This window comes from Neodiprion fabricii, chromosome 6 (genome assembly GCF_021155785.1).
Source record: "Neodiprion fabricii isolate iyNeoFabr1 chromosome 6, iyNeoFabr1.1, whole genome shotgun sequence".
NCBI lineage: Eukaryota > Metazoa > Arthropoda > Insecta > Hymenoptera > Diprionidae > Neodiprion > Neodiprion fabricii.
Window position 1 is genome coordinate 16,261,745 of NC_060244.1, and position 24,957 is coordinate 16,286,701.

General features: G+C 38.5%; 3 protein-coding genes across 10 annotated transcripts in view; 1 reads left to right on the forward strand and 2 right to left on the reverse strand.

The window, feature by feature from the left end:
* The first annotated feature begins 855 nt into the window (after positions 1-855).
* The window catches only part of LOC124184990 (fasciculation and elongation protein zeta-2-like), a 467,596-nt gene continuing 443,494 nt past the window's right edge, over positions 856-24,957 (forward strand). The window contains exons 1-2 of the mRNA XM_046575290.1: positions 856-893; positions 1,134-1,266. Of these exons, the coding sequence (XP_046431246.1) occupies positions 1,183-1,266 (84 nt within the window). The 5' untranslated portion in view covers positions 856-893; positions 1,134-1,182. The remainder of the gene's footprint in view (positions 894-1,133; positions 1,267-24,957) is intronic.
* On the reverse strand, positions 11,840-14,707 carry LOC124184989 (fasciculation and elongation protein zeta-2-like). 3 transcript variants are annotated; one of them, XM_046575289.1, is made up of 7 exons: positions 14,361-14,684; positions 13,907-13,978; positions 13,527-13,547; positions 13,154-13,286; positions 12,601-12,676; positions 12,452-12,517; positions 11,840-12,098 (listed from the first exon to the last, which is right to left on the reverse strand). In XM_046575289.1, exons 4-7 carry the CDS (start codon positions 13,235-13,237, stop codon positions 12,082-12,084), a joined length of 243 nt encoding a protein of 80 aa, XP_046431245.1. In that variant the 5' UTR covers positions 13,238-13,286; positions 13,527-13,547; positions 13,907-13,978; positions 14,361-14,684; the 3' UTR covers positions 11,840-12,081. The 3 variants fall into 3 exon arrangements, with proteins under 3 accessions (XP_046431245.1, XP_046431243.1, XP_046431244.1); XM_046575287.1 differs by lacking the exon at positions 11,840-12,098 and having other exon boundaries at positions 12,351-12,517; positions 14,361-14,707; XM_046575288.1 differs by lacking the exons at positions 11,840-12,098; positions 14,361-14,684 and having other exon boundaries at positions 12,351-12,517; positions 13,907-14,026.
* LOC124184913 (protein groucho-like) overlaps positions 20,193-24,957 on the reverse strand; it is a 134,896-nt gene continuing 130,131 nt past the window's right edge. For 5 of the 6 annotated variants that reach the window (XM_046575126.1, XM_046575125.1, XM_046575124.1 and 2 more), the window contains 3 exons: positions 23,751-24,292; positions 21,451-22,330; positions 20,193-21,378 (listed from right to left, as the gene is read on the reverse strand). In XM_046575126.1, coding sequence (XP_046431082.1) covers positions 21,271-21,378; positions 21,451-22,330; positions 23,751-24,292 — 1,530 coding nt within the window. In that variant the 3' untranslated portion in view covers positions 20,193-21,270. The remainder of the gene's footprint in view (positions 21,379-21,450; positions 22,331-23,750; positions 24,293-24,957) is intronic. The other variant, XM_046575123.1, reaches the window with a different exon arrangement.

Here is a 24,957-nt window from a genome sequence, read left to right on the forward strand (position 1 = left end):
ACTATTTGTGCCCGGTAAGTATAACGTTTTTATAATATTTAAAGGCAACTGTAATTATATTTTATCTGAAATTTTGTAAACTTGACACTTACAATAAATCATTTAGATTCGTTTTTCGCGCAAGCCCAACTTCAGTAGCTATCAATGCGCTAATAAAATTTATATAATTATTTATAATTTTCTCACAATCGTGTCGGCGAAATGTATCGATAAAAAAATTGTATTAATCGTTACACAATATTTTTGATGTGTCCTAATACTGATAATATTTATTAGTATTCGAGGTATGACCCCAGGTGGCTAGCGATGGTCGTTGGATATGGTTGGCGGTGGTTGAAGGTCGTCGGAGTAGGAGGAGTAGGCGGAGGTGGAGGGTCAAGAGGACGTGGAGGACAAGAATGAGAAGAAGGAGGAGATGGACTAGGGGGACGAGGTGAACGAGGAGGACGGAGGTGGTCGGCGGTAGTAGGAGTAGGAGTAGGAGTAAGAGTATAGGCTGGTTCCATTTCAAACCACCAAGCAAGGTCGGGACGAAAAATTCAAACGACTTGTAAATTATTTATAATATTTAATGGCAATTGTAATTATGTTATATTTATAATTTTTCAAACATGTCATGTTTACAATAACTTATTTCAATTCGTTTTTCGCGCAAGCACAAATTCAGTAGCTATGAATAAGCTTATACAATTCATTATATTATTAATTAATTAATTAATTAATTACTCAATTATATTATTCCTTACACGATATTTTCGATGTGTTCTTATACTGAAAATATTTATTACTATTCAAGGTATAAGGTGAGGTAGTTATCGGTGGTTGTTCGAGGTGGTTGAAGGTGGTCGGAGGTGGACGAGGAGGAGGACGAGGAGGACGAGGAATTGTGCTCGGTGAGTAAAACACTTTTATAATATTTGATGGCAATTGTAATTATATTTTCTCTAAAATATTTCAAACTTGTCATGTTTACATTAAATTATTTCAATTCATTTTTTGCGCAAGCACATATTCAGTAGCTATCAATGCGAGAATAAAATTTATTATATTATTAATCAATTAATTAATTATATTGATCCTCACACAATATTTTTAATTCTTTCCTATACTGAGAATATTTATTATTATTCCAGGTATAACCCGAGGTGGTTGGCGGAGGTCCTTGGAGGTGGTTAGCGGTGGATGGTGGCGGTCGAACTGGACGAGGAGGAGGACGACGAAGACGAGGAGAACACGGTGGACGAGGAGGACGAGGATTTGTGCTCGGTGAGTTTAACATCATTATAATATTTGATGAAGTAGGATTAGGAATGGAAGGAAGAGTAGAAGTGGGATCGAGAGTAGGAGTAGGAGTAGGAGTGGGAGTAGAAGTAGAAGTACGAATAGAAGAAGGATCAGGAGTAGGTGTAGGATCAGGAACAGAATCAGGAGTAGGTGTGGGATCAGGTGAAGAAGTAGTATTATGAGTAGAAGTAGGAGTAGGATCAGGAGTAGGTGTAGAAATAGGAGTGGTAGTAGTAATAGCAGCAGGGTGCAAGGGAAGGGGGCGGGGGGGGGGGGGGGGGGGCAGAGAAGAGAAACCAAATACAAAATAGTAACAGCTCTTTGCCGCAGCATAGATCCATACAAGATTCCAAGGTAGGCATCTTAGATTTACGAGCAAAGTCTGATTAGTACTTTGTCAATCTTGTTAGACCGATGAGATACGTTTCTAACCTGACAAAAATATATTGAAAATTTACAGTATTTGACAACAGTGATACCTTATCACATGGACAGTGGCCCACCTTATAATCAAGCTTTACAAGTCCTCATTATGAGTAAGTTTTACAAGTTCTTGGTAACAGTACCAACAATTACGTAATAACTTCATTCGAAATTAATAATATGTTTTTGTTTTCAGTATTAAAGGCTATTGATGAGGATAGTCCAACGGTGCCCACATTATTAACGGACTACATATTGAAAGGTGGGTTGATTTCTTTCACCTTGTCTTGAATCCGTGCGAGATAAACACTTGTATATTTCACGGTCCAGTTATTATCATGAGGTTCAAGTTCGTAATGTTATTCAGGCTATGAATTTTTAGAAAAACTTGGAATACAACTTCAGGATTGTCTGAAAATAAGTAAACCGTAATAAACCAAATTATAATCATATCAAGTTATCAGTAATAAGCAATTGCGGGTAAAATATTAGCTTACTTTTGTAAGTATTTATGAATATAGCCTCCATGAATATTCATTGTTGGTATATAAGGTCTGGCAACGTACCTACTTTCTGTAAGAGATGTTGAAGATTTTCACCATAATTATGTTTCAGTTCTGTGCCCCACCTAGTGATCCACTAGTACATATCCTCCGACGTGACATCGCTGTGCTACGTATAAAGAAGAAAAGATTTATTAAGATGCAGATTGCTCCTCTCTTCTTGCCATTGTGCTTTCATATAGCACCACAATAAATCTTATAGAAATGAGCTCTCATTGAGATTTCTCTGTATTTATAACTCGACGCGAGAAGGCAAAAATCAATGTAATGCCATCTGTAAGGTAATTGGACTCGTATTTGCACTACGAGAACTCGTTGGGCATTTTGCGGTGAAATTTGAAAAATTGTTGTACAAGAAATTAAATAACTATAAAAATGGATAAAAAATATTATCTCTAATAGTGAATGTAGCTAATACAGCTTTAACCGTATATTGATTATATTAATGATCTATTGTGACAAGATCGGAATTAGATAAGCTCTCTAAATACTCTTTTCTAGACTATTAATTTACATCATGTATATGTAAATGTATATTTCTTCACTTTATACAATCACTGCACTAGGATTACCCTTGCCACGTTTTATAGTGCGCTTGTGTAATTGGTATATTATTAACCTTACGTTTTACTCTATTTGCGACAAGTTGTGAGTGCTCTAATTTCTTGGCAATTATTTATGTAAATGTATGTGTATATATGTATATGTATACTTATGCATGTGTGTATACATATATACACATGTTTAAAACTAGATTTTTACAATAAACACAGAGGTTTTAGTATATTCACATACGGATTTCTGTGTATAGGTATACTTGAACTAAAATATCCTTATCTCTAATACGGAGTTGTTCGTAATTCGCATTTGTTCTTGTAACCCAATGTCCTACATACGTTGGCAAAAATCTAGATCCAACTTAACTGAGTCTCAAAGCCCTGTTGACATAAGAGCAGCTATTCGATAGAAATTATAGTTTATAGTTTACACAGCCCGTTGCATGATATTTCATTATAAATACATATGTTTCAATGTATTTAGAAATAATTTATCAAATATACAGAGGTCATGTGCAAATAATAAATGAATTGATTCGACCGCAGTTTGATGTATTCATTAGAGCTTTAACAATAAATTTAAGCTTTGTTACTTCTTTTATTTTATTATGGATAATCAAAAACATTTCCGACTATTCGTGCTGTGGAAGCATGGAGATTAAACCAAATGTAGCGAAAGATTAGAAACAGTGTATGTAGAGTACGGGTATTTTTCTAACAATGCAAACACGTGCCGCTAGCTTAGTTTTGACATATCTAGAATACCACGTCTTGCGAATTAGCTTTCCGGACAGAGATGAATGATGAATTTTAAGGACTGCATTATCGTTGTTGAATACTATATGCCTCATGGGAAAAGAAAATCTGTAACGATAAAATTGATGCACCGGATCATCGTCGACTTTAACTTTCGAAATGTCCTACCATTTTCGAACACCTCCTACCTCCACCTGCCACCTCCGACCATCAATGGCCACATTCGACCACCCCCTATCACCTTCTGCCAGCGCCGACCACCTCCTACCATTTCCGAACACCTCCAACCATCCTATTTACCTATATTACTAGATCAGCTATGATACGAAAAGAGAAGAATTATTCATTTCGAAATAGGATTCTATTCGACGCGCGCTCGATGTATTCCATAACATTAGTATTGATAATTATTCCAACAACTTTTCATTTGCTCTCTCGATCTTGAATTTTTGTAGGCATAGAATCGAAACGCTGTTTTAGCTGGTCGCAAGTGAAGTATCTGCGTTGGGTGGAGGAGCAGAATTGTTTTTCGAAAAGTATTCGGATGGAAAAAAATTCAGAGTAACTGTAATACATCACGGATGCGCTAATTTTGAACGAGATGAAATGGATGCTTCGTATATGAGACGGTATTTAACGCTGCGTAGTGATTTAAAGACCTAGAAAGGCGATAGGGAGAGAAAGAACGACGCTTCTTAACACTTCGAGTGTATTTCAACACACATTTGAAAGATACGAGCGAAATTTTTCATCATCCAACTGTCGCAGAACGGCAGCGTTATTAGCCGACCCGTTCACTGAAGAATATATCATCAGTCAACGGCTGACCATCGAAGGGCCTGGCCGCTTGAGTCTGGAATCGGCAGGAGAGATGAAGTGCGCATTTCTTGTATGAAATGTTGAAACTAAAATCATTATACATCATATCATATCATCATACATCATACATCATACATCATACATCATCATACCTAGTATTACAGTTCGAAACCAGAGTTTGAATTTTCGGATGTTCGGAAAGTGACGTCACCAATCTAAAATCGGCTAGCCGAGTTCCTCAGTCGGGTAACAACCGCGCAGTAGAGCGGACGGTTGAGAGTCGCGCTCCGCAAATTTCGAGTACCGGGTTCTCAACCTCTCGGATCCGGCGCTTCGGGTCCGCTACGTATTTCGAGTACCGGGTTCTCAACCTCCCGGATCCCGCGCTTCGGGTCCGCTACGCGGTGAAACTCGACTTCCAAGATAAGCGCTCCGTGGTTCCTGGTTCATGTTTACAATAAATTATTTCAATTCGTTTTTCGCGCAAGCCCAAATTCGGTAGCTGTCAGTCAGCTGATAAAATTTCTCGACTTCCAAGACAAGCGCTCCGTGGTTCCTGGTTCATGTTTACAATAAATTATTTCAATTCGTTTTTCGCGCAACCCCAAATTCGGTAGCTGTCAGTCCGCTGATAAAATTTCTCGACTTCCAGGATAAGCGCTCCGTGGTTCCTGGTTCATGTTTACGATAAATTATTTCAATTCGTTTTTCGAGCAACCCCAAATTCGGTAGCTGTCAGTCCGCTGATAAAATTTCTCGACTTCCAAGACAAGCGCTCCGTGGTTCCTGGTTTATGTTTACAATAAATTATTTCAATTCGTTTTTCGCGCAACCCCAAATTCGGTAGCTGTCAGTCCGCTGATAAAATTTCTCGACTTCCAGGATAAGCGCTCCGTGGTTCCTGGTTCATGTTTACAATGGATTATTTCAATTCGTGTTTCGAGCAACCCCAAATTCGGTAGCTGTCAGTCCGCTGATAAAATTTCTCGACTTCCAAGACAAGCGCTCCGCGGTTCCTGGTTCGTGTTTACAATAAATTATTTCAATTCGTTTTTCGCGCAACCCCAAATTCGGTAGCTGTCAGTCCGCTGATAAAATTTCTCGACTTCCAAGACAAGCGCTCCGTGGTTCCTGGTTCATGTTTACAATAAATTATTTCAATTCGTTTTTCGCGCAACCCCAAATTCGGTAGCTGTCAGTCCGCTGATAAAATTTCTCGACTTCCAAGACAAGCGCTCCGTGGTTCCTGGTTCATGTTTACAATAAATTATTTCAATTCGTTTTTCGCGCAACCCCAAATTCGGTAGCTGTCAGTCCGCTGATAAAATTTCTCGACTTCCAGGATAAGCGCTCCGTGGTTCCTGGTTCATGTTTACAATAAATTATTTCAATTCGTTTTTCGCGCAACCCCAAATTCGGTAGCTGTCAGTCCGCTGATAAAATTTCTCGACTTCCAAGACAAGCGCTCCGTGGTTCCTGGTTCATGTTTACAATAAATTATTTCAATTCGTTTTTCGCGCAACCCCAAATTCGGTAGCTGTCAGTCCGCTGATAAAATTTCTCGACTTCCAAGACAAGCGCTCCGTGGTTCCTGGTTCATGTTTACAATAAATTATTTCAATTCGTTTTTCGCGCAACCCCAAATTCGGTAGCTGTCAGTCCGCTGATAAAATTTCTCGACTTCCAGGATAAGCGCTCCGTGGTTCCTGGTTCATGTTCACAATAAATTATTTCAATTCGTTTTTCGCGCAAGCCCAAATTCGGTAGCTGTCAGTCCGCTGATAAAATTTCTCGACTTCCAAGACAAGCGCTCCGTGGTTCCTGGTTCATGTTTACAATAAATTATTTCAATTCGTTTTTCGCGCAACCCCAAATTCGGTAGCTGTCAGTCCGCTGATAAAATTTCTCGACTTCCAGGATAAGCGCTCCGTGGTTCCTGGTTCATGTTTACAATAAATTATTTCAATTCGTTTTTCGCGCAACCCCAAATTCGGTAGCTGTCAGTCCGCTGATAAAATTTCTCGACTTCCAAGACAAGCGCTCCGTGGTTCCTGGTTTATGTTTACAATAAATTATTTCAATTCGTTTTTCGCGCAACCCCAAATTCGGTAGCTGTCAGTCCGCTGATAAAATTTCTCGACTTCCAAGACAAGCGCTCCGTGGTTCCTGGTTCGTGTTTACAATTAATTATTTCAATTCGTTTTTCGCGCAACCCCAAATTCGGTAGCTGTCAGTCCGCTGATAAAATTTCTCGACTTCCAAGACAAGCGCTCCGTGGTTCCTGGTTCATGTTTACAATAAATTATTTCAATTCGTTTTTCGCACACCCCAAATTCGGTAGCTGTCAGTCCGCTAATAAAATTTCTATAACTTTATAAACTTCTCATAATCTTCTTGGTAAAATATGTCGATAAAAAAATTATATCTAACCTTACACATTATTTTTGATTTGTTCTCACGCTGAAAATATTTATTAGTATTCGAGGTATAACTCGAGGTGGTTGGCGGTTTTCGTTGGAGGTAGTTAGGGGTGGTTGCCGGTAATCTCGGTGATTCAGGAGGAGATGGACGAGGATTTGTGCTCGGTGAGTAAAACACTTTTATAATATTTCACGGCAATTGTAATTATATTTCATCTGAAATATTACAAACTTGTCACGTTTATAATAAATTATTTCAATTCATTTTTCGTGCAAGCACATATTTAGTAGCTATGAATAATCTTATACAATTTATTATATTATTATTCAATTATTTAATCAATTACTCAATTATATCAATCCTTACACAATATTTTCGATATGTTCTTATACTGAAAATATTTATTACCATTCAAGGTATAAACTGAGGTGGTTGAAGGTGGTCGGAGGTGGACGAGGAGGAGGACGAGGAGGACGAGGATTTGTGCTGGGTGAGTAAAACACTTTTATAATATTTGATGGCAATTGTAATTATATTTCATCTGAAATATTACAAACTTGTCACGTTTACAATAAATTATTTCAATTCATTTTTCGTGCAAGCACATATTCAGTAGCTATGAATAATCTTGTACAATTTATTATATATTATTAATTAATTGATTAATTACATTAATCCTTGCACAATATTTTCGATGTGTTCCTATACTAAGAATATTCATGACTGTTCCAGGTATTACCCGAGGTGGTCAGAGGTGGACGAGGAGGAGGACGAGCTGGACGAGGAGGAGGACCAGGTGGACGAGGAGGAGGCGGGGTGGGTCGTGGGAGAGGACCTCTCCTCTCCCCAGGGGAGTGGAGGGGGAGGGGTGGGTCGAGGGAGAGGACCTCTCCTCTCCTCAGAGGAGGGGAGGGGGAGGGGCGTGGAGGGGGAAGGGAAGGGAAGGGAAGGGAAGGGAAGGGAAGGGAAGAGGCGGGGCGGGAGGGGGGGTGAGAGGGATGGCGGGAGGGCGGGCGGGCGGGCGGGCGGGCGGGCGGGAGGGAGGGAGGGAGGGAGGGAGGGTGGGAGGGAGGGAGGGAGGGAGGGAGGGAGGGTGGTTGGGTGGGCGCGGAAGGGGGGGGGGGGGGTGTACTGCTCTATTAACTCTAACGGGCTCACATTGATATCCGTCCTCCACTCTCTTCCTCCCTCCCTCCCTCCCTCCCTCCCTCCTGCCCTCCCTCCCTCCCACCCTCCCGCCCGCCCGCCCGCCCGCCCGCCCTCCCGCCATCCCTCTCACCCCCCCCTCCCGCCCCGCCTCTTCCCTTCCCTTCCCTTCCCTTCCCTTCCCTTCCCTTCCCCCTCCACGCCCCTCCCCCTCCCCTCCTCTGAGGAGAGGAGAGGTCCTCTCCCTCGACCCACCCCTCCCCCTCCACTCCCCTGGGGAGAGGAGAGGTCCTCTCCCACGACCCACCCCGCCTCCTCCTCGTCCACCTGGTCCTCCTCCTCGTCCAGCTCGTCCTCCTCCTCGTCCACCTCTGACCACCTCGGGTAATACCTGGAACAGTCATGAATATTCTTAGTATAGGAACACATCGAAAATATTGTGCAAGGATTAATGTAATTAATCAATTAATTAATAATATATAATAAATTGTACAAGATTATTCATAGCTACTGAATATGTGCTTGCACGAAAAATGAATTGAAATAATTTATTGTAAACGTGACAAGTTTGTAATATTTCAGATGAAATATAATTACAATTGCCATCAAATATTATAAAAGTGTTTTACTCACCCAGCACAAATCCTCGTCCTCCTCGTCCTCCTCCTCGTCCACCTCCGACCACCTTCAACCACCTCAGTTTATACCTTGAATGGTAATAAATATTTTCAGTATAAGAACATATCGAAAATATTGTGTAAGGATTGATATAATTGAGTAATTGATTAAATAATTGAATAATAATATAATAAATTGTATAAGATTATTCATAGCTACTAAATATGTGCTTGCACGAAAAATGAATTGAAATAATTTATTATAAACGTGACAAGTTTGTAATATTTCAGATGAAATATAATTACAATTGCCGTGAAATATTATAAAAGTGTTTTACTCACCGAGCACAAATCCTCGTCCATCTCCTCCTGAATCACCGAGATTACCGGCAACCACCCCTAACTACCTCCAACGAAAACCGCCAACCTCCTCGAGTTATACCTCGAATACTAATAAATATTTTCAGCGTGAGAACAAATCAAAAATAATGTGTAAGGTTAGATATAATTTTTTTATCGACATATTTTACCAAAAAGATTATGAGAAGATTATAAAGTTATAGAAATTTTATTAGCGGACTGACAGCTACCGAATTTGGGGTGCGCGAAAAACGAATTGAAATAATTTATTGTAAACATGAACCAGGAACCACGGAGCGCTTATCCTGGAAGTCGAGAAATTTTATCAGCGGACTGACAGCTACCGAATTTGGGGTTGCGCGAAAAACGAATTGAAATAATTTATTGTAAACACGAACCAGGAACCACGGAGCGCTTGTCTTGGAAGTCGAGAAATTTTATCAGCGGACTGACAGCTACCGAATTTGGGGTTGCGCGAAAAACGAATTGAAATAATTTATTGTAAACATGAACCAGGAACCACGGAGCGCTTGTCTTGGAAGTCGAGAAATTTTATCAGCGGACTGACAGCTACCGAATTTGGGCTTGCGCGAAAAACGAATTGAAATAATTTATTGTAAACATGAACCAGGAACCACGGAGCGCTTATCTTGGAAGTCGAGTTTCACCGCGTAGCGGACCCGAAGCGCGGGATCCGGGAGGTTGAGAACCCGGTACTCGAAATACGTAGCGGACCCGAAGCGCCGGATCCGAGAGGTTGAGAACCCGGTACTCGAAATTTGCGGAGCGCGACTCTCAACCGTCCGCTCTACTGCGCGGTTGTTACCCGACTGAGGAACTCGGCTAGCCGATTTTAGATTGGTGACGTCACTTTCCGAACATCCGAAAATTCAAACTCTGGTTTCGAACTGTAATACTAGGTATGATGATGTATGATGTATGATGTATGATGTATGATGATATGATATGATGTATAATGATTTTAGTTTCAACATTTCATACAAGAAATGCGCACTTCATCTCTCCTGCCGATTCCAGACTCAAGCGGCCAGGCCCTTCGATGGTCAGCCGTTGACTGATGATATATTCTTCAGTGAACGGGTCGGCTAATAACGCTGCCGTTCTGCGACAGTTGGATGATGAAAAATTTCGCTCGTATCTTTCAAATGTGTGTTGAAATACACTCGAAGTGTTAAGAAGCGTCGTTCTTTCTCTCCCTATCGCCTTTCTAGGTCTTTAAATCACTACGCAGCGTTAAATACCGTCTCATATACGAAGCATCCATTTCATCTCGTTCAAAATTAGCGCATCCGTGATGTATTACAGTTACTCTGAATTTTTTTCCATCCGAATACTTTTCGAAAAACAATTCTGCTCCTCCACCCAACGCAGATACTTCACTTGCGACCAGCTAAAACAGCGTTTCGATTCTATGCCTACAAAAATTCAAGATCGAGAGAGCAAATGAAAAGTTGTTGGAATAATTATCAATACTAATGTTATGGAATACATCGAGCGCGCGTCGAATAGAATCCTATTTCGAAATGAATAATTCTTCTCTTTTCGTATCATAGCTGATCTAGTAATATAGGTAAATAGGATGGTTGGAGGTGTTCGGAAATGGTAGGAGGTGGTCGGCGCTGGCAGAAGGTGATAGGGGGTGGTCGAATGTGGCCATTGATGGTCGGAGGTGGCAGGTGGAGGTAGGAGGTGTTCGAAAATGGTAGGACATTTCGAAAGTTAAAGTCGACGATGATCCGGTGCATCAATTTTATCGTTACAGATTTTCTTTTCCCATGAGGCATATAGTATTCAACAACGATAATGCAGTCCTTAAAATTCATCATTCATCTCTGTCCGGAAAGCTAATTCGCAAGACGTGGTATTCTAGATATGTCAAAACTAAGCTAGCGGCACGTGTTTGCATTGTTAGAAAAATACCCGTACTCTACATACACTGTTTCTAATCTTTCGCTACATTTGGTTTAATCTCCATGCTTCCACAGCACGAATAGTCGGAAATGTTTTTGATTATCCATAATAAAATAAAAGAAGTAACAAAGCTTAAATTTATTGTTAAAGCTCTAATGAATACATCAAACTGCGGTCGAATCAATTCATTTATTATTTGCACATGACCTCTGTATATTTGATAAATTATTTCTAAATACATTGAAACATATGTATTTATAATGAAATATCATGCAACGGGCTGTGTAAACTATAAACTATAATTTCTATCGAATAGCTGCTCTTATGTCAACAGGGCTTTGAGACTCAGTTAAGTTGGATCTAGATTTTTGCCAACGTATGTAGGACATTGGGTTACAAGAACAAATGCGAATTACGAACAACTCCGTATTAGAGATAAGGATATTTTAGTTCAAGTATACCTATACACAGAAATCCGTATGTGAATATACTAAAACCTCTGTGTTTATTGTAAAAATCTAGTTTTAAACATGTGTATATATGTATACACACATGCATAAGTATACATATACATATATACACATACATTTACATAAATAATTGCCAAGAAATTAGAGCACTCACAACTTGTCGCAAATAGAGTAAAACGTAAGGTTAATAATATACCAATTACACAAGCGCACTATAAAACGTGGCAAGGGTAATCCTAGTGCAGTGATTGTATAAAGTGAAGAAATATACATTTACATATACATGATGTAAATTAATAGTCTAGAAAAGAGTATTTAGAGAGCTTATCTAATTCCGATCTTGTCACAATAGATCATTAATATAATCAATATACGGTTAAAGCTGTATTAGCTACATTCACTATTAGAGATAATATTTTTTATCCATTTTTATAGTTATTTAATTTCTTGTACAACAATTTTTCAAATTTCACCGCAAAATGCCCAACGAGTTCTCGTAGTGCAAATACGAGTCCAATTACCTTACAGATGGCATTACATTGATTTTTGCCTTCTCGCGTCGAGTTATAAATACAGAGAAATCTCAATGAGAGCTCATTTCTATAAGATTTATTGTGGTGCTATATGAAAGCACAATGGCAAGAAGAGAGGAGCAATCTGCATCTTAATAAATCTTTTCTTCTTTATACGTAGCACAGCGATGTCACGTCGGAGGATATGTACTAGTGGATCACTAGGTGGGGCACAGAACTGAAACATAATTATGGTGAAAATCTTCAACATCTCTTACAGAAAGTAGGTACGTTGCCAGACCTTATATACCAACAATGAATATTCATGGAGGCTATATTCATAAATACTTACAAAAGTAAGCTAATATTTTACCCGCAATTGCTTATTACTGATAACTTGATATGATTATAATTTGGTTTATTACGGTTTACTTATTTTCAGACAATCCTGAAGTTGTATTCCAAGTTTTTCTAAAAATTCATAGCCTGAATAACATTACGAACTTGAACCTCATGATAATAACTGGACCGTGAAATATACAAGTGTTTATCTCGCACGGATTCAAGACAAGGTGAAAGAAATCAACCCACCTTTCAATATGTAGTCCGTTAATAATGTGGGCACCGTTGGACTATCCTCATCAATAGCCTTTAATACTGAAAACAAAAACATATTATTAATTTCGAATGAAGTTATTACGTAATTGTTGGTACTGTTACTAAGAACTTGTAAAACTTACTCATAATGAGGACTTGTAAAGCTTGATTATCAGGTGGGCCACTGTCCATGTGATAAGGTATCACTGTTGTCAAATACTGTAAATTTTCAATATATTTTTGTCAGGTTAGAAACGTATCTCATCGGTCTAACAAGATTGACAAAGTACTAATCAGACTTTGCTCGTAAATCTAAGATGCCTACCTTGGAATCTTGTATGGATCTATGCTGCGGCAAAGAGCTGTTACTATTTTGTATTTGGTTTCTCTTCTCTGCCCCCCCCCCCCCCCCCCGCCCCCTTCCCTTGCACCCTGCTGCTATTACTACTACCACTCCTATTTCTACACCTACTCCTGATCCTACTCCTACTTCTACTCATAATACTACTTCTTCACCTGATCCCACACCTACTCCTGATTCTGTTCCTGATCCTACACCTACTCCTGATCCTTCTTCTATTCGTACTTCTACTTCTACTCCCACTCCTACTCCTACTCCTACTCTCGATCCCACTTCTACTCTTCCTTCCATTCCTAATCCTACTTCATCAAATATTATAATGATGTTAAACTCACCGAGCACAAATCCTCGTCCTCCTCGTCCACCGTGTTCTCCTCGTCTTCGTCGTCCTCCTCCTCGTCCAGTTCGACCGCCACCATCCACCGCTAACCACCTCCAAGGACCTCCGCCAACCACCTCGGGTTATACCTGGAATAATAATAAATATTCTCAGTATAGGAAAGAATTAAAAATATTGTGTGAGGATCAATATAATTAATTAATTAATTAATAATATAATAAATTTTATTCTCGCATTGATAGCTACTGAATATGTGCTTGCGCGAAAAATGAATTGAAATAATTTATTGCAAACATGACATGTTTGAAATATTTCACATGAAATATAATTACAATTGCCACCAAATATTATGAAAATGTTTTACTCACCGAGCACAAATCCTCGTCCACCTCGTCCTCTTCCTCGTCCACCTCCAACCACCGCCAACCACCCCAGCTTATACCTTGAATAGTAATAAATATTTTCAGTATAAGAACACATCGAAAATATTATGTTAGGATTTATATAATTGAGTAATTTATTAATTAAATAATTAATAATATAATAAATTGCATAAGCTCATTCATAGCTACTGAATTTGTGCTTGCGCAAAAAACGAATTTAAATAATGCATTTTAAACGTGACAAGTTTGAAACATTTGAAATAAAATATATTTACAATTGCTATTAAATATTAGAAAACTGGTTTACTCACCGTTCACAAATCCTCGTTCTCCTCGTCTTCCGCGGCCTTCTCCTCCTCGTTCACCTCGATCACCTCCAACCACTGCCAACCACTTCCCACGACCACCGCTCACCACCTCGGGTTACACCTCGGATGCTAATAAATAATTTCAGTAAAAATTAGAACACATCAAAAATATTGTGGAAGGATGATAATAATTTTTTTATTGACAGATTTTACCAAAAAGTTTATGAGAAGTTTTGTGAAAAATTATATAGATATTTCATTAGCGCATTTATAGCTACTGAATTTAGGCTTGCGTGAAAAATGACGTTATTTTCATGTATTCCTATGTATACCATGCTAACTAGTCACCAACTGCAATTTGTTGATCTTGGTCGTTCAGTTTTTTTTCGAATTTAAAATTTTATCTGAAGCATGCATATTGGTTTGATAGTACGTATCATAACGTTTTCAATAATCAAAGTTGTAAACTTAAAAATTAGTCCTTAACGTCAAAAATCGCCAGTTCAAGTACCTGGACAGCCAAAACCACGGGGCGCTTGTCCTGGAGGTCGAGATCCACCAGGTGGAGGACCTCGACAGCCAAATCTACAGAAAATTAGTCCTGAAGGTCGAAAGTCACCACTTCAAGGACCTGGACAGCCAGAACTACGGAGCGCTTGTCCTGGAAGTCGAGTTACTGCAGGTAGTGGACCTTGAGCGCAGAAACTATGGAGCGCTTGTTCTGGGAGTAGAGTTTCACCAGGTCGCGGACCTGGAGCGCAGGAACCACGGAGCACTTGTCCCGGAAGTAGACTTTTATCAGGTAGCGTATCTGGAGCGCAGGAACCACGGAGCGCTTGTCCTGGAAGTCGAGTTTCACCAGGTACCGGACCTGGAGCATAGAAACTACGGAGCGCTTGTCCCGGAACTCGAGTTGCACTAGGACGCGGACCCGGAGCGCAGGATCCAGGAGGTAGAGAACCCGGTACTCGAAATTTGCGGAGCGCGACTCTCATCCGTCCGCTCTACTGCGCGGTTGTTACCGGACTGAGGAACTCGGCTAGCCGATTTTAGATTACTATAGATCGATGACGTCATGAGAAAAAAAAATTTTGGGTGTCGTCAGTTTCCGAACATCCAACTTTGGTTTCAAACTTCAATACTATGTATGCTGTATGATGTATGATGCAAGATGACGCATGATGTATGATGTACGATGATATGATATAATGCATTATGATTTCAATCCTTACAATTCAGACAAGAAATACGCACTTTATCTTTCCTGCCGACTTCAGACTCAAGCGGCCAGGCCCTTCGATGGTCAGCCGTTGATTCAAGACATATTTTTCAGTTAGCGAGTCAGCTAATAACGCTGCCGTACTGCGACACTTGTATGATAAAAATTTTCGCTCGTACCTTTTAAATATGTGTTAAAATCCACTCGAAGTTTTAAGAAACTTCGTTCTATCTCTCCCTATCAAAAAAAAAAAAAATCGCCGACAATCACCTTTTTAGGTCTTTAAATCAGGACACTGCGTTAAATACTGTCTCATATACGAAGCATCCATTTCATCTCGATCAAAATTAGCGCATCCGTGATGTTTTACAGTTACTCTGAAATTTTTTCCATACGAACACTTTTCGAAAAATAATTCTGCTTCTCTACCCAACGTAGATATGTCACTTGCGACTAGATAAAACAGCGTTTCGATTCTATGCCTACGAAAATTCAAGATCGAGAGAGCAAATGAAAAGTTGTTGGAATAATTATGAATATTAATGTTATGGAATACATCGAGCGCGTATCGAATAGAATCCCATTTCGAAATGAATAATTCTTCACTTTTCATATTATAGACGTATTATTGTAGGTCATCTAGTTTGTCTCTTGGAAAATTATAAAATTTACAGTATGCATTACGTATTAATCGTGAATGGATCATATATATTAATATCGTACATGGACTGCACATAAATATATACTGTTTGTTCTCTGCATAATTACTACATCTGATCTATTACTATTTACGATCTATGTATACATTCTTCTTTCGGGTACCTAACTTTAATTAAATCACTGTTTCGCTACGAGTTTTGGAAGAAACTTATTCTCATTATTAATTTCTTGTATCACCGACAAGTCGGTAAGTACACACAGGCTAAATACTGGCTTGGGTTTATCATTGCGAAGCCTGTGTTACGTAGGAGTCAACATAGGAGGTGTTTGGAGGTGGTTGGCAGTGGTCGAAGAGGACGAGGACGACGACGACCGTGAGGGGGTGGAGAAGGAGCAGGAAGAGGGGGACGAGGTGAACGTGGAGGACGAAGGTGATCGGAAGTGGTCGGAGGTGGTTGTCGGTGGTTGGAGATGCTCGGAGATAGTTGGGGTGGTTGGCGGTGGACGCGGTTACATGTCTTCACACGGGGATGATCGAGCTGATCGTCATTTCTAAGTCGCAGTCGACAAGTAGTCTTACGTACTCACTTTATACCGACTCAATCTCAAGCTTTTATACTGACACTCCTTTGGCTGCTACGAATGTCGGTGTGAGCTCGTTAGGTAGAGTCGATAGAGCAAAACAGTCTTCCTCTCCTAGGCCCATCTGGGCCCACTTGCTCGCCGAAAACTGGTCACAAAAATTTACCCAGGGGTATCCGTCTTTATGTTCTTCAGGCAACGCCGGCAAGTAGAAATTTGAATTTCACAGTGGAAGAGCAACAGGCCATGTGTTCATCTATTTACCATCGAATTAGAGCTATCCGGAATTACAACTTCTCAGCACCATCGCGTTTTGACGCACCCATAACCTGAATCAAACCTAAGGTTCCGTCTCTACCGAGAATATCCGAAGACAATGGTCTAGGAATGGTGAGTTTATTTAGTAACCGTATTCTCGTTAGTTCCAGCCTTGACGATAGTAACAGAGCTGTTGATCGTATACTGTCGTTTAAATTCAAATATGCCAACTATTATACTATAACGTAATTGAGATTTTAAAACTCAGTGATATCTTATTCACAGATTACTTGAAAAAAAGTAGAATTACATTACGCGGAAGATGACCACATCTCGATATTGTACGATGACATTTGTGCAACACTTATTGATGGAAAGTTCGTAATATGTTAGTAGTACAAAACATTATCGTATGAAGGATGTTTGTAGACTTGATAAGATAGTGAATTTTATAAATTTTGGGTAAAATAGAAGGTGACCTGCTGTGATCTGTGAAAAGAGAAAGGAGAAAATACGAACGATGAATAAAATATTTTATATATATTAGTCACTGTAATACGAACCTCAAATTGTGCAATTAATAAAACTTTTAACCGTTGCACAATTTGCGAATCAAATTTATGTTGTATATTATTTGTGATACGTTACGTAATAATTTCTAAACGATAGTGTTTTTCATTTAATATGCGAACGGAAATAAACTAATACATAATCAACAAAACCTAGCAATAAACCTTTTCTGTAGATATATCTGAAATGGGCATTTTTTTAAAAATTGAAACCGATTAAAAGTTCGTATACATTCATCGAAAACGATGAAATTACTGATTGTGAGTTTCTCACATGATCATTTCTTGTCTTATACATTTGTTCAACATATTTCTGGTCTCAAAAGACAGGTTTTGATATATTGCGGTATTAATAAGTTTCGTATCCAAAAAAATACCTGATCTGCAATCTACGTCTAGTATGTGGATCTCGGCCTGATACATTATGATATACTGTTGAAATGTGATTGGAATAATGCGTAAACACAAGTTTGATTTGTTCGTTGCAATGGTGTGTTTTGCAGATATAAAAATTAAAATATGCATACTCTCACCAGTTAAAAAGGAATGTTTTGTTTTAAATGGAAATCTATTTATACCGAAATCCGTAGAAGAATATAATTGTAATCGATTTAAGCAGAGTGTAAATCGTTGAGATGTAGAAATTGTATTTGTCACTGGCAGAATTTTTTCTTGTGCCGAAATATATCGTTGGTTTATTCTCTTGATAAATACTACTACCTTAACGGTAACACTTTTGTCGCGTATCTCGAGATACATACAGGATGACAAACAAGTTTGTATTGTACGTTTGTTATCCATAAGTTTCATCAGGAATTAATGTTGAGATAGTTTCGGATACGGAAGACGTGATTGGAGGGTAATGAGAAAAAGAAGAATTTTATGTATCGATGATTTAATTGCCGAAAAAAACAATTTTTGCGTGGTTATAGGAACAACATGAACTGTGCATGAAATGAGTTTTTTGTTAGAAACGCATTGCAATGGCCGACTGCTCATCTTATATGATATCGTGGACACGTAATATACATTTGTAGCTGATGTATTTATAAGATATGGTATTTAAAATAATAAAATTTCGTAAAACTTGAGATTTCGAGAACATTTCAAACATGCAGGGCAATGCCCACAGTCACTAAAAATGCATATTTTTCATTTGGCTTATTGTAAAAGAATATTGATTTGTAATAAATTTGATTGTTGAGTGATATTTAACTATTGAGTCTTGTTGAGGTATCGTTGTTTCTATTGGTCTATTATCGGTGCTGTGATCGTTGCAAACTGATGTTATACATATTTCGTATTAATAATAAACTTATATATAATACAATTTGGTGAAGATCGTTTTAATCTGATTTGCTACCACCACAGCAGTGTCATTATGTCATCCTGTAACAAAATATAAATATCCGTTTGCATCTGGTTCTCACATTACTAATTCGGCTCCGTGTAATGCGCTAGCTAATAATTATCTAGGCCTGACTCAATTGAGCGAATCGCTTTTTGAATTTTTATCGAATTTTAACGAGAGAGTAAGAACTGTAGCCATAGCTGACGTTGCCTAATATTAGAATCTATCGATAAAAATTCATCTCGCCTTTTCGCCAAATTTTGCTATTGTTGTTCACTTTAGTGTTTAAGTGTTCACATGACAGTCACAAAAATATCGTTAAATATCTCGTTAAATGCAGTGTGAACTGCGGTAGATTACGATACGTGTCGGTTATTATGTTTTCTTCTCTCTTTTTTTTTTAATAATATTGATCGTGATAATATTAGACATACGATATATGTACACGTATCTAAATACATATGTCATACGTCGGATATCGCAGAGTTTATCATTAATTATAACTTGTATGCTTTTATGTAAGAAATTATACGTAGGTACGTAAATTTGCAGAAAGAACACTTATTTGCGAGACTATATAATGTATATAACTATGACATTATTTTATTTATTTTTTACCAACAGAATTATTACGCCTAATTTAAAATTTAGATGTCTACGTGTAAATTCAATACGTCATCAGGTATCCCCCATCCGCTTTCTCCTTCCCCCCATTCACTCTTTTGAGATATTGATCTCGATTCACTGTATATCTTGAGGATGAAAGCAATTTTTTTACATTCGCGCAATAAAAGGGTTTTATTTTACAATAGTAGCGAACGTTTTCTCTAACGAAAATATACATGGTATATAATAACGATTGTATGTAATGAAAAATCTTTGATCATTGAATTTAGGTATACATATATACATACATATGGTAATATATAAATTAGAGTGTTGCACGAAAGAATAATTTCCAAATTTCTATCGTGGCACCCTCTGAGAAGTTTGTTTGGGTTGAAAGAAATATTCTCTCTGAAGGTGAGCGTTCTGTTCGAAAAAAGTGAAAAATCGAAATAGCGCCATCTTAGACGTAACGTAGATCGTTCATGTCATGGTGGAAATTCGCAAATTATTTTTTTCAGAAACACCCTAACGTTATATAGATATAGAATCAGCAATAAATGCGTTGTCCTTGCTGTTTGACACGTGGTATAAGCTTTGTCTATGAGTAAAAATGACAAAGAAAGTCGCTCGACTCATTATTTCTAAATATTCAACCGGGTTGTCAGAAGTTTTTTTTGGGTTGAAAGAAAGATTCTCTCGTTCGATGAGCATTGTACGTTACGTTTAGGATTGTACTCAATCAATTTTTCAGTTTTTTGAAAATTTTAAAAATCGAATGAGCGCGCCATCTTAGACTTAACGTAGAACGCTCATCTTTGGAGATAACCTTTCTTTCAATCCAAACAAGTTTTTTAGAGGGTGACACGATGGAAATTCGCAATTATTTTTTCGTGCAACACCCTAATATATATACTTATACATGTGTCCGTTACTGTGGTCGTTTTGGAATTTTTTCAATCTCTCCCCAGAAATATTTTCGTATTAGATGAAAAAAATGTCCAAGTAATATTAACACGTGCCACCGGGCGATTGAAATTTTGAATGTAAAATAGATTAAAATTTTCATTTCTTCAATTATTTTTACTTTAATTTCAGTTCTTTAATTATTGTCTTTTCATAAATTAAAATGGATAAAAAAAATCAATTTCATGCATGAGAACAATGTTATACTTCCTAAACCTAGGAATAAAACAATTCGGCACGGAGTGTGCATATTCCACATAAAATGACACTCAATTAAACCGTAAAAACTATGGTTTTGTGAAATATAAGAAAGATTTGAGATTCAATGTATGTATTTTTTTTTTGATCCGATATTTAGTCGGAAGTATAAATATTACTCTAAGCATCAAATAAATTTCTTTTATAGATTTGAATTCATGAAAAGAAAATAATTAAGCATAAAAAATTTCAGTATACTATACATTTAAAATTTCAATTACGCGAAGGGTAGCACATGTTAATATTATTCGGAAATGTTTATATTTGACAGACATTTTCTTCATTTTATATAAACATATTTTCGGGGAAATTGAAAAAAATCCAAAATGATCAAAGTAACGGTCACCATAAATTTATAATATTCATCCATTATTAGAAAAAATGTTCGCATTTACTTTATAATAATAATAATAATAATAATAATAATAATAATAATAATAATAATGTCGATAATCAAAATTGTGATGACAATAATCATAACTCGTCATACATTTCATTCTCTACTTATAAGATTAGGTGTCTATACAATCTTAAATATCTATTGTTACGTCTTGAATGTATATTTAATATAACTTCAGTTCCTAGAATCTAATTCTTCCGTACTTTAATCAGTCCGTAATTCGGGTTAATTATGGCGCCATTTGCTTGCACAAAGCGATTCACCAAAAATTTTACGACTTTGTTCTACTACATAATTATTAATCGAATGGTAGTTCCTATAATTCGGAGTTAGGGTGAACCAGACAGGCGTTGATTGCTATATTACAATTTAGTCTGTGGAATTCATTCGACAGCTGAATTGGATTTTTTAATGCATATAGTTTTCACAATCGTAGCAGATCAGATTTTTCTGGCAATGGGGGTTTCACTAAGTATATTAATTTCATAAATATTCTTAACAAGCGTACATCTTAAGTATGTATTAACAAGCTTTTTGAGGTCAATTGCGCACCTAGTATATTACTTCATAGACCGTTGCTTTCTTGTCGCCAGAACCGGTAACAATGTACTTGTCGTCCGTAGATATGTCGCAGCTCAACACGGAGGATGATTCCTTTGACTAAAACAAAACAATAACCCAATGACACCACTTGCCAAAGTATAACTCCCATTTTAATTCGCATGTAATCACCTGGAAAATTGAAGCTCCATAAGGTGTGCGCCAGGCATTCAGAAGGTTGTCCTTTCCAGTAGAGACAAACCATTTTCCACAAGATGCGAATCGAAGAGACAGAACACAGGATTCGTGGAGATGTAACTGATACTTGTCGGGTTTCGTGGCATGTAGAACTTCCACGTTCGAATTCTCCATTCCAACGGCAAGCCACTCTCCGGATGGACAGTAGCCGAGGGAGAATATCTGGGATGTGAAGTCGTGCTGTTGAAGTTGTCTGCCCTCGCGGAGGTCCCAGGATCTTACAGTATTATCCAGACCTCCGGTCCAAAGTTTCGAGCCATCGGCGGAGATGTCTATGCACGAAGCACCATCCGTGTGTCCCTGGAACTGCCGAACTAGTGTCTGGTTTTGCAGATCCCAGACTGCAATGTTGCCATCGCTGCAGCAGCTGAAGCAGACCTTGGAATCTGGGGAAATGGCTAAGGCGTAGCAGGCTGGCGCTGAGGAGGTTAGTTCAGCCTTAATGCGGGGTGTAGGACTCGCCAAATCCCATATGCTGAGATTGCTCGCTTCTCCACCCACAATCAATGTCCGTCCATCCGGAAGGAGTTTTACTGATCTGATGTAGTTGTCCCTCTGCAGACAGTCCAGCTGCGATACCGGTTTTGCACTTCCACTAACCCCTTGGCTGATGTCCCACACCTTGACACATCCTTTACCTCCGGTGTAGACATACTTTGTAGGATTGGAGATCGTCACTGCACAGACAACCTCCCCATGCGTCAGCGTGTTTATCTGACGTGCATGCCTAGGTATGCCAGGACCAATCAAGGCATCTGGGGGAAAAGGGACTGGCTGCATCTGACCCTCACTCGATACATGGAAACTGTATGCTCTGAAAAGTAAATTCGGAACATAATATGAGGAAATTGGGTTTCAAAAATATTCTATGGTAAATATTCATAAATCGAAATTTATAAATTAGCTATGTGTACGAATATGCTTAGTTTAATTACCTATGCCTAATTTGGGATGGAAGAGTTTTCAGACTAATGCCGTTCAAACATGCCCTGAATCGTTCAAAAACAGTGCGTCATAATTTCAGCTCCCTACATCAATGGAAATCCATTCCTACATTGTAATCGTAAGTCAATTCTCTAGAAGGAATTTTTTTTTTGTAACAACCGAAATCTTATTCGCATCATAATATTCGAAGTACCGATTGAAAAATACGTACACCTTCGTATTAATCATTTGTTTCGATTCATTATCGTATTCTACAGAAAAATGAGAACGAAATTCGAAAATACAAATTTTACATTGTTTTTAATTAATAAATTAAATTTGAGAGAAAAATTTTCTACCGATAAAAAATTTGTCCCCACTCATGCTTGGCAAGTTATATTTCCGATAACTCAATTTTATACACGGACTTTATGCACTGCCAATTACGCCATACGGCGGACAATGAGTGAATCCTGAAGTTTGCACGTTACGATTATGTTTCACGAAGGCAGGCCTGTACCTCTGGATCTCTTGATTGCCCTTGATCTATTTCTTTCAAATTATCATATTATATGTGATTCTTCTCAAATCAAATTTTCCTCGACAGATCTTAGAAAAAAAGCGTTTCAAAAGTGGATAGGCAATATCTGATTCGTGTGATTACAGCACTCGTCTCGCGATTAGCTGATGCTGCAAACTTCACACTCACTGGAAATCTCCCACTTTTCGCGATAGAGTTAGGATTAAAATTTGTAAGATGTAGAAGGCTTAAATCAGAGAAAGGCAAAGTATCGAATTGTTCCACATACTATAATTTGATTTACCCTAAATTATGACAGAATTCTGACGATACGTTATACTTTAATTAATATGATTTGACCATTTTTGTACTTCAAGAACTTTTTAATATTCCGGCTTTCCACATTACGGAAATATAAGAAGTAGATATTTGTATTTCTGAGAATCCAATACTGTGACTCTTCTTTTTTATATGATCTTCCTGAGTTTTTACCCTCACCTGGAAAACTCCAAACCCAAATTATGTACTACCTTAAAGTAGGATACAAGGTCTGTTTTACCTCATACACAGGAAGCGAGTACAGTTCATAAAAACATATTGACAGAACATCTTGTATTCTAAATCCGCGCGACTGGAATCTGCTGTCTTAACAATAGCATCGTACTCCAGAATAAACCTCCCTCCCTAGAGATAACACGCAATACTGCAGGGAACAACCTGACTCCGACGCATATATTACAAGCATGAAATATAAACACTAGGAAGAAAGTGGGAAGAGAGAATTACTAACGGTTTTCCTCCCGGAACACCCAGTGGTCCCAAAGGTGCTCTCATCCCTCCGTGAGGGTCGTACAATTGTTGAAGAGGCGGCCTCGCTGGATATCCGTTGAGAGCGCCGGGCGGGTACCCGAGCATGTCGACATGGGGTCCTGCAGGCGGGTGATGCGGGGGCGGGTAGTGCTGAGGATAAGGTCCGACAGCCGAGGCGGAAACGAGAGGTTTGCTCGAACTGGAAGATTTGAGCCCGCCAGATCCAGAGCTGCTGCCTCCGGCAGACGTCGGCGTGACGGGTTTCGATATCGGCGTCGGCGGCTTTTCCCGCTCTTCCATCTTCTTCGCCGACGGTGTGCTGGCGTTGCTGCTCGTACCGCTTCTCGGCGAGGGTGGTGGGACTTCCTTCTTTACCTGGCTGCTCATCTGCACCGAAGACGGGCCGAGCTTGTCCAGGCCGTTCTCTCGTGGCGACGAAGTGCCGTTTGCCGTTGGACTCGTCGGGCCCTCGCTAGCGTCGTCTACCACTAGGTCCTGGTCGCTTTTCTCTCCGTCACTCTGCTGAATACATTGGACGAATGAATGGCATTAATATTTTTGCAAACTGAGTCGCTATATTTACACGTTAAGTTTACTCACTATTCTTTATATGCAACTCTTTTTTTTACATTATAATATTTGCACCACAGATTTTCAAGTTAACAGGATGCTAGTCCTTATAGACAGAGTAAAATGTCACTGTTTTTCTATACTATTATCAAAGCCTACGCAGTACTGACGTGACTATGTCGCAATCAGCGTAATTCTATATGTATGCCAATCAAAAATATTCAAAAACTTTTTTGTTTAATGCAAGAATAAGGACTGAAAACGTATCACAATACGTGGTACTATAATAAGTGCTAATTCGATTACCGGAATATATATTTCTTGGCATCATTATTACGTGAAACAAAACTTTTAAAAAATATTTTTATATCACCGATTCGTAAGCTTTGATGATAATCAAAATAAATGTCATTTAACACAGTCATTCTCTTATTTCTAGGTAGCCCGTCGACCACCATTTTTATCAATACGAAGATCGAATATTCAAGTTGATTACGTCAAATTTATTCACTAATTATTTTATGATAAATGATGATTGTCATGAAATTTTAACAGAACCTCCCGTACTATCTCTGAAATGTCATGGGAAATATAAAATAAAGTTATTTTGTCGAGAG

Coding starts and splice junctions, on each gene's coding strand:
- LOC124184989 (XM_046575287.1), bottom strand. CDS start 13,237: ATGGTGGCGGTCGAACTGGACGAGGAGGAGGACGACGAAGACGAGGAG. Junction 12,677..13,153: donor AGGACGAGGATTTGTGCTCG/GTGAGTTTAACA, acceptor GAAAATTTACAG/TATTTGACAACAGTGATACC. Junction 12,518..12,600: donor TTTACAAGTCCTCATTATGA/GTAAGTTTTACA, acceptor TTTTGTTTTCAG/TATTAAAGGCTATTGATGAG.